The sequence below is a fragment of the Pollicipes pollicipes genome, unplaced genomic scaffold (assembly GCF_011947565.3).
Source record: "Pollicipes pollicipes isolate AB1234 unplaced genomic scaffold, Ppol_2.1 Scaffold_2555;HRSCAF=2994_pilon_pilon_pilon, whole genome shotgun sequence".
NCBI classification, from domain to species: domain Eukaryota; kingdom Metazoa; phylum Arthropoda; class Thecostraca; order Pollicipedomorpha; family Pollicipedidae; genus Pollicipes; species Pollicipes pollicipes.
This window is the reverse complement of record NW_023596136.1, coordinates 10,763,917-10,773,651: the sequence shown is the minus strand read 5'-3', so window position 1 is coordinate 10,773,651 and position 9,735 is coordinate 10,763,917. Positions and strand designations below refer to the sequence as shown.

The following is a 9,735-nucleotide window of genomic DNA, read 5'->3' as shown; positions in this document are numbered from 1 at the left end:
GACTCCCATAACCTGCTTTTTATCAAACAGTTGCCTGAAAAGCGGGGAGATAAGGTTTCGTTCGATATATGGCATGGATTTGTATGTCTTCAAGATAACTAAAAATGTGACCGTCATTTACTGAGCTGGAGTCATCTCCCAACATACCACAGAGCGTTTGACGCACGGACCCAGATCCAAAATGGCGCATACATTCCGAGGCGAGGTGGGCACAATCTATCAAGACATGTCGTTCGGTGTAACCATCCCCGCAGCGAGGACACCGCGGTTGGTCTTCCCCGCCCTTCCCGCCTCACCCTACGACAGCTGGACGCCCATGGTCCCAGCCGGGGCTTTATCTCCCTCAGTTTATTGGCAGCATGCGCATCCCAATTCGCTTGCCACTGCTTCAACATAAAGGCGGATACCACTGCATACAGGTCGTCAGCGGGGAATGTCACAGTAAGGATGCCAGATGTGGCACACCTTGCTGCGGCATCAGCTACTTCACTATCCGATGTGCCAGCGTGGCTTGAAATCCAGCAGAATACCACCTGTTTCCCGGATCGCGACAGTGAAGTAAGAAGAGTTAAAATGCTATGAACGATGGAATGTGATGAATCCAAGTCTTGCAGTGCCATCAGGCTACTAAGAGAGTCCGATAAAACTAAGTGTTGGTCGTCGCTGTCAACTTCTAGAGTGTTTTAAGAATGGCTATTAGCTCGGATGTGAAGACCGACGCGTGACCAGGCAAAGCAAAAGACCGTGTAACAGGACCTTAAACAAAAGCACATCCAACACCGGCATCCGCTTTCGAACCGTCCGTGTAGGTCTTCTTGCGATCCGGGTATGACGCGATCAACTCCAAAGACCTCAGACGGAACTCATCCGGAGACACCTGCCTCTTCTCGACATGGGAAAGTGAGACATCTACCGATGGTGGATAGAGCTTCCGAGGAGGGGTCTCAGGAACTTCCCAACGAATCACATACCGTGTACAAATGCTACACTCCAGTAAAAGTATGAAAATCCTCACACAGAAAGGTGCGATCTGATGTACTCTCCCAGTCAGAAACATGCGTATTGTGCGGCGAGAGAAGACCCACTTGTATGCTGGGTGATCGGGGAACTGCGCCAACTTACAGGCGTATCTCATGCCCAGTACCTTTCTCTTAGTGGACAAAGGCGCTTGTGGGCCGCAACAAGGAGGCTCGCTGTCGGAGAGGTCCTGAATGCACCTGTTGCGATGCGTAAGGCAGTATGATATATTGTGTTTAAGGAGCGCTTTATTGACTCACAAGCGCCGTCATAAACAAAAGAAGCATAGTCGAGCTTGGATCTGATAAGAGAGCGATAGAAGAGCAAGATCGTTTTCCTGTCCGCACCATATGACGTGTGTGCAATGCACTTCAGGACATTCAGGGTTTTAAAACACCTGGTTCGCGATGCCTTTAAATGGTCTTTGTAAGTAAGGCGACGATCAAATTGCACGCCTAATAAACGGACCACGCCGCGATACAGTCGCCGCGATCGCCGCGATACAGTCGCCGCGATCGCCGCGATACAGTCGCCGCGATCGCCGCGATACAGTCGGATCGCTACATGCGACCACGACGGCGATAAAAGTGCACACCCGCCGTTTTCAATGTGGAGAAACGAAAACCATTCAGCGTGGCCCACCTCTCCAGACGTGCTACAGCTAGTTGCAACTGACGCTCCGTCGCTGAGGTCAGAGAAGCGCTGCACCAGACTGCAAGATCGTCGACGAACAGCGAGCGACCGATGGACTGAGGCAATGCATCTCCGACGTCATTGATCATGAACGCGAAAAGCTCGACACTTAAAACGCCACCCTGGCGCACACCGCTCCGTTGCAAGAAACGATCAGAAAACTGATAACCAACACAGACGCGAAAAAACGTTCTGCTAAGAAGTTCTGTAAAAAAAAGCCCAGGTTACCACGAATACCGCGCTTAAAAGCTTTCATAAGCATACCATGTTGTCATGTGGTATCGTAACCGCCCTCTATGTCAAAGAACACAGCTCCCCCATGGCGACGCTGTTAAAAAGTAGCGCGGACAACAGTTTCCAATGTAAAAAGATGGTCCAGTGTGTAAAGGTGTTTCCTAAAACCACACTGAGAATCAGTCAAAATGGGATGTTTCTCTGAAAACCACAAAAGACGACCATTGACGAGTCTCTCCATCAGCTTGCACAGTGAAGGCGTAAGAGAGATGGGCCTGTTGTGAAGCGGACCGTTGCCGCTCTTACCTGTCTTTAAAAGGGGCACCACAACAGCCTCTCGCCAAATGTTTGGAAATTCATCTCGTCCCCAAAGACGATTAAAAATGGCCAAAAGAACGTTTAGTACGCAGATGGATAGATGTCGAATCATGTCGTTATGTATCTCGTCAGGACCCTCTGATACGCCCCGAAGCCTGCTAACAGCTGCCCTCAGTTCCACCATTGTAAGTGGTTCGTTGTAGGCAGGGTGTACAGAGGTGGAAAAGTCCACTGGACTGGCCTCACAACGCGCATTATGACGCAGGAACTGGGGATCAACGTTACCGTCTCCAAAATATTCCGCAAGCGCACGACCGATCTCGTTAGCGACGTCAGCAGGCTGCAAAATGTTCCGCCCACCAATCTCAAGAACCGGTGGAGGACCTGCGGAAAACTGGCCAGAGATATGCTTAATCTGCGACCATACTTGCGACATAGGATTGACACGATTTAGGCGTCCCACATATTCTTGCCAGGATACGCGCTTTGCCTCCCGGATGGTGCGCCGGGCCAAAGCACTCGCTTTCCTAAATGCGATTAAATCATCGGTTGCGGCGTGGCGGTCGAAGGCCCGAAAGGCCCGCCTACCTGCCCGGATCACAGCTCGGCACTCTTCGGCCCACCACGGCACCGGGGTGCGACGAGGAGCCCCAGATGTCTTTGGGATGCTTGCGCTCGCTGCACGTCAAAGCGCGGGCGTGAAGCGTTCGATCGAGTAGTTTGCATCATCCACGGCCTGTGCACCAAAGCCCATCTCTAGCTGAGACTCAAACTCACTCCAATCTGCTTTTTTGAGATTCCATCGTCGTGGTCGGGGACCGAGAACCGCTCCGTCGTAGTACTCCAACCACACTGGGAAGTGGTCGCCTCCCATAGGGTCGTCCGCTATAGTCCGCGTAAAAAGCTGCGCGAGCTGTGGACTCACAAGGCTTAGGTCCAAAACCGACGTCTGACCTGACGGTAACGTAAAATGCGCCCTAGATCCCGTATTCAATGCACAGAGCGACTCCTCGTGAGTAAATTACTCTAAAGAACGTCACCGCGCGTTGCTGTCATCACAACCCCAAACGGTATGGTGTGCGCTAAAATCTCCCAAGATAACCAAAGGCGGGGGGAGCTCTGCCATCAACTGTCTGAGCCCCAAGATAACCAAAGGCGGAGGGAGCTCTGCCATCAATTGCCTGAGCCCCAAGATAACCAAAGGCGGAGGGAGCTCTGCCATCAACTGTCTCAGCTGCACCAATGAAAAACTGAGCCCCGGGGTAAATACACTGCGCATAGGGTTACAAGGCGATTAAAATGTACACGTGCAGCAACAGCTTGGAGCGAGGTTTGCAACATCAGCTGCTGCGCAGGCACACTGTGGTGCACTGCTGACAGCACACCACCGTGCGCCACAGTGTCTGGTAGCACATTTTTTCCAAATATTGAGCAACCTTTGATGGTGCAGTGAGAATCCGGCGACAGCTTCGTCTCCCGGAGGCAGACCACAACCGGACAACGGTGACTAAGCACAGCGTGTAAGTCCTGGGCACTGATTCGTAAGCCTGTACAGTTCCATTGCAGAATAGCCTGCATAAAACCTGGTTAAAAATGAAGCTGAAAACTACGAAGCTAAGAACAAGATGGGCTGCGTTAAAAGGTGACATAAAACTGTTACGGATTGTAAAAAGGACTAAGCTGACTAGAAGTGTTCCGTTGCACCAGACGAAGGGCCCGGTCCCGTATCCTCCAGTCCGCCCCGGGGGCCCGGGGCGGAAGGAGGATATGACCGCCTCGGAGAAAACGGCGAGGTCGCCGTGGGGGGGGGGGGGGAGGGACTGAGCAGGCGCAGCGGAAGGCGGAGGAGGCGGCGGGGTACCCATTCGGGACGGAACAAGCGGCGGCCCAACGTGCTTGCTAGGCGTGGAAGCGCTCCCTCCCAAGGAGGACGGCACCCCATCAGCCACCGCAGAGGATGGCGCACCGCCAGCCACCGCCGGCACCGACGCCCCGGCGGACTCCAAGGGAGAAGACTTCTCGCCGTCCCCCACCGGGGCCGAGGAATCGGTAGTCCCGGGGACCGCCTGGCCACCCTCGCCTGCTCGACCAGACGCGCTCGCCTGGCCCCGCGGGCCCTTCTCACCACGTTCACGCAAGGCCTCCATCACTGTCTCGCTAGGTGAAGTTCGGTTCACAGTTGGGGGAGGCGCCGTGGTCGGCACAGTGGTCGGCGCCTATTTCCCAGAACGTGTCTGATTTGCTCGGGAGGGGCGCCCCTCCCGACCCCGACCAACCAGAGTCCACCCCTCGCCCTCCAGTGTCTTGCCGCAGCTACCGGCGGTGCGGTGGGCGCCGCGGACGCAGACGAAGCATGCGAACCCGTTGCCGGTCTGCAAGTCAACCCAAATGACTGGAGAAGTGCGATAAACTGCGTCAAGTTCATACGGTCCGAGCTGGCCTCACGATGAACCACGTTTGAGTGGGAGCTAGTCGCTACACTCGCGTAAGCTACTTTGGGATGCGAGCTATGGTAAATCTCCCTCTCTCTTCTCTCGGACAGAGATGCGCCGGGCGCACTTGATGGAGATAATCTCTTTCTTTCGAGAGTACGCCGAACAAGCACGGTCAAATGTCGTGCGCAGGATCTGGTTTCTGTCGCAATTCACACATTTCTGTCGCACAGCGCTGTAGTTCTCGCTAGTATGGTCAGTTTCAGCACACTTCCCATAAGACGGTTTGTTCCTGCAGTACTCTTGTATGGACAAAACGAAGACATCAAAAACAACGCATGGGGTTGGGAATGTACAGACGAATTTTCACTTTCACGTAACCGACGACTTTTTTGAAGGAAGATCCACGCGGTTGAAAGTCGGGATAATAGTGTTTGTTGGGACCAGGTGCTCCGCTCTCCTGACCTGGATCCGATGAGCTTCCACGACACCGAAACCAGACAGATCATTCATGATATCCTCCTCGCTGACACCCTCCAGGTCAACACAGTCAATGATCCCGCGAGAACAGCTTTTCGTTTTGTGAGCCGTCACCATGATGGGTAAAGTGACGTCTCGCCTTCCATCTTTATCTCTGACCGTGTATGTGAATGGCGTTGCCTTCATCGTCTTTTTGGCTTCCGCTGCATTCAAAAACTCCACTTCGATCGTTTCATTTCTAAGCTTGTCACAGCGCGTCAACTTGCCAAGCCGATCACATCCGCTACGCCGCTGAAAGGGCGACAGACTAGACAGATCCTTTTCACTACTGGCAAGCACAAGAACCCGGGAGCAAGACCGAGCAGTCTGCCCGGTAGTCCCCGGTACTCCCACTCTCCCACCTCTAGTCCGCTCCAACGGGGTGGAGCGGGAATCAGTCCGTGGCAGCGGTCTTTCACCCGTGCCGGAAAGACCGCTTCGCCCCTCCGCCGAAGGGGAGGAACGGTCGTCCATCGTCGTCAGCCGAGCCGTCTGAGATAAGGTGTCATTCCCATTGGGGTTGGTTGAATGAAAATGCATGCGAGTTTTTTGAAGCATACGGCACCGGGGCTCCCCACCCACCACGGAGCCCAATTGGGGGACGGTCCAACACTACCTCGGGAGGAGGTCATCGCCAGGGCTACCCCGGTGCTATACGGGGCGAACGACACCTCCCACACGGCCAGGTGTACCCGGGGAGACCCCTCCCCGCTCTGACCGTGGTCCAGCGCCGCCGCCCCCTGACCCCTTAAGCCGCTGAGCGCGGTCAGGCGCCTCAAGCGGAGACCCGCGAGGAGTTCCCAACCGCAATGCGAGCGACAAACCGCTAGACCCGTGTGGGGCCCCACGGCCCCCCCCCCCCCCCACACCCCCGGATATCCTGGCTGAAGTGGAGTGTTGGGACGCGCCGCGACTGACCCTCACGACGCGTCCCTCAGCCACCAGGATCCGATCAACCCGGGGTCGCGGGTGAGGGGGCACGGCGACCCCGATAAACGAGGGTTAGGAGTGACGAGTGGGCCGGATGCTGGAAAGCGGGTAATGGGGGGGGGGGGGGGGGAAGCAGGCGGGACAAGGAGCGGGGGCTCACGTACCGGCAGGGTCGCTACGCCCTGGGAGGAACAGCCTACGCTGTCCTACCGGATTCAGCGCTACCGGAGCTGGGACCCGAGGGGGCGCTAGTCCCCTACACCGACCGAAACCGGTGCCCCCGCGGGGCCTAATCCTGTGGGAACAGGTATCTTGATAAATTGTCAGCCAGTGCTGCAGTGTGGTTTCGATGAGATGGAGGGCATGACGAGTGCGTTTTTCTCACGCACACTGTAAAAAGGGACGGAACATCAATAGATGATTGTTAAATGGTCGGAAACGGGATAAGGAAGAACTCGCGCAACGCGTAAGAAGCGCACTTATCAGCTACGAAGTTGTGACATATGGTAGCGTTCTCTGAATATTTAATGATGTCATTATTGCAGAGCGCCCCGAATATGGCTTAAATTGACAGTTTCATGACACAAAACCCACTTAGATTACCTTTTCGGGGTTTTGTTTTTTCATGATACTCCGTGTCTTGTCATGCAAGTACTTTATGCTTGTTGAATGGATTCACGGTAGCATCGACTCATTTTAAGAGCTGCCAATTTTGCACGCTTTCCTGGCGCCTGAATGGTTTTGCAGAGGCCAGCCATCAATAAGTGGTGCCAGTGAATTAGTTAGGTTGCCTGCGGTCTTTTAATTGATGTTGTCAGCGATTGATCAGCGGCGGTGCGCCCTTGTACTGAAGGGATAGTGTATACCGAGGTGAGTGGCAGGGAGCAAGAAAACCTTAAGGAACAAGCCGCCGGAGGAACAGTGGTTCCAGCTTGGAAGGTGGGCTGATGTAATATAGTTTTTTCGGTAACTTAAGGGGATTCTGACTGTCTTGGTCCCGCAATGTCCAGGCTGTGGTCATTTCCAATCATCGCTTGTACAAGTTGATACTCCTCAGGAACACTTCAACATTCACAGACAGCATAGCTAATGTGTATGAGACATTTCACAACTTTGACAACATTGAAAGTTTTTCAGCTGATAAGTCAAGGTCACTTGGCCATGCAGGTAAAATATTAGGCTGTTATTGCCCCTCCTGTTTTGCTTTGCTACTCTAAGGTGGCAGGTGGATGACTGGTTGCCTGTCACCTGGCAGTGGTGTTGTGAAGGAGGTGGGTTGTGTGACCTATGCCAGCCACGTGTTGGGTCCTTGCCTCTTCATTCTCAACTGAACAGCTTTCTCAGTTGTAGTTCAGAAATGACCGCTGATCCCAGCAGAATGGTGTAGGAAGTTATTTCTGTGCAATAGACCAAATTATGGTTAGGTTTTGCATAACAGTAGTCTATTCTGCTTTTTAAAGTGAAGTACAGCATCACACTATTTACAACTCCTTCCTATCAGATATCCCACACATCCAGCTCATGCTTGATTGTCTTGTGTTGCACTCATTGTGGCATGCCTTTGGATGTGGTTGTCATTAATGGAAATGCACCAGGATCATGTTAAATTCCCTCTTACAATGGTTAGATATTTTACAGCAAGTACTCTATGTGCTGAGGGTACAACCATCATTAAGTGTGGGCCAAACTGTACTCATGGTGTGTTTTTGTTTCAGAGTTGCAGACACATGCTTGTGTCATGTCGGGACGCAATGGGATTGCTGTACCACTGCATATACAAAGGCTGGAAAGAGCCCTAGATCTTACTGGGTTAATTGACCAGATCAGGAAATCTTCAGATAACCTTGGAAGGTAAGGGTAATTTCAGGTGCACAAAAGACATGCTGGTAATGTAACTTGTACCATGCAAGTACCCAAACAAGTACTGAAAATGGTTGGTACAACATGCTTATCCGTCTTGTTCATGAGCCCAGAATGGGGATCAATTCCCCTCCCTATCAGTAACGTATATTATCTAATAGTAATACAACTATTTGCAATGTATGTTCTTGAGCATTTACCTGCATTAGCTTTAACCTGAAAGGAGGTTGCACCAGATAACCTGAAGTAGTCTGGGCATGGTTGGTTATTCCAGGCCCTAGACCCTCCACTGGTTTGTGTCATGGCCTCAGCTCGGTTTTGGGCCAACTGGCAAAGATGTATCAACCCTCTGGCCAATGATAGTTGGCTTCCATGTGGCAATGGTCATTGCCTGGCACAGTTGTCAGCCCAAATTGTGTTTTCTTGACATATGATATTACGCTTAATAGGTGTGTGTGTGTAAAGGTCCCATCAGACACAATAAAGCATTTGCTTCATCTTTGCACTTCTGCATTCTGTGTCTGTTGGCTTGAAGTTTGAAGTTGGCACATCTGCAACATGACTGCAGAATCCAGTGGTGTGAACTGTCTTGCTGTGAATGCTGCTGTATTTGGCCATCTTGTTTGATGGAATATGATTGCCTTGGTGAGTGTTAGTTGTTACATTGTTACTAGTGTTGCGGCTGGCTGGCTGGCAGTGTGACAGAATGGGAGCGGCTGCCGGACGGCCTGTCGGCCAGCCTGGCTGAGCTGGCCGAGCCGTCGGATGTGGAGACAGCCGACAGCGAGCCCGACCTGCCACCGCTGCCAGACTACGGTCGGTGGGGGTGCTTCAGTGGGGGGAGAGATGGCCTACGGTCGGTGCCGCCGCAGCGCCATTCCAGCGGGGGAACGCTAGCAGCAGAATGGCTCAGTAGTCATAACACTAAGCACTCCTCATCATGGCTACTCGCATCATGTTGATGCTTCGTCTAAATTGTTCTATAAAATGTTGATGGGCTGCCTCTCCGACACGTCCGCATAGGCGTGAGGTCGGCCGTGTGAGGCGTTGGTGACTTTGAGCAGGGCATTTTTATGTTCTCCTCTCCCTGCAGCAAGCACTGATCTTTCACGTATTGTCGCACTTTACTATCAGCGCCGACTGTTTATTTGAGTTGCTTGCCGTCGTGTGGCCATGGAGACTGGCTAATCGGACTGCCATCGGCCTGAATGGGGAGCAGGCTGTGGTAGGTGCTGTTGGTGACTGTCGGCCGTCAGCCCGGGCGGGCCGCGGTCGGCTGACCCGTCAGTGGGCCCTGCAGGCGGCTCGTGGCAGGACGGGGCCGAGCTGAGCCGCGCGCGCCGCCTGCTGGCCGCCGACCTGCTCGGCTCGTCCGAGGATGAGTGGCCGGACGAGGCGGCCGAGCTGGAGCGGCCCCTCAGTCAGCTGGACCTGGCGCGCATGTTACAGCAGCACCGCATGAAGAACAAGCTCAGCCGACAGTACCAGCTCAACCCGGTGGTGGGTGGTGCCGCGCCCTCCGGTGACGGCCGGGCAGGGTGGTGCCGGATCGCTGCCTGCCTGGCGGCGTGCGGCTGGTCATCGGCAGGGTTGGTGTGATGCGAGGGACCGCCACGTACCGACACTTTTAAAACGGAGAATAACGGATAGAACTCCATGTGGTGAGGCGTTTCTCGGCAGGAAGTGTCCTGTGTTGTCCAACGGATGAGCGACTGAGGCCTGTTGTAATTAG

General features: G+C 53.6%; 1 protein-coding gene across 1 annotated transcript; it reads left to right on the top strand.

Annotated features, from left to right (window-relative positions):
- The first annotated feature begins 6,882 nt into the window (after positions 1-6,882).
- LOC119108709 (uncharacterized) lies at positions 6,883-9,602 on the top strand. Its single transcript, XM_037232339.1, has 4 exons — positions 6,883-7,082; positions 7,859-7,994; positions 8,701-8,819; positions 9,304-9,602. Exons 2-4 carry the CDS (start codon positions 7,882-7,884, stop codon positions 9,600-9,602), a joined length of 531 nt encoding a protein of 176 aa, XP_037088234.1. The 5' UTR covers positions 6,883-7,082; positions 7,859-7,881.
- Positions 9,603-9,735: the final 133 nt, after the last annotated feature.

What these genes read in the sequence shown, in the direction of transcription:
- LOC119108709 (XM_037232339.1), top strand. Translation starts at nt 7,882, where the DNA reads ATGTCGGGACGCAATGGGATTGCTGTACCACTGCATATACAAAGGCTG. An exon ending in TCTTCAGATAACCTTGGAAG is followed by an intron (nt 7,995 to 8,700) that starts GTAAGGGTAATT and finishes GCTGGCTGGCAG; the next exon opens with TGTGACAGAATGGGAGCGGC. An exon ending in GCCACCGCTGCCAGACTACG is followed by an intron (nt 8,820 to 9,303) that starts GTCGGTGGGGGT and finishes TGGGCCCTGCAG; the next exon opens with GCGGCTCGTGGCAGGACGGG.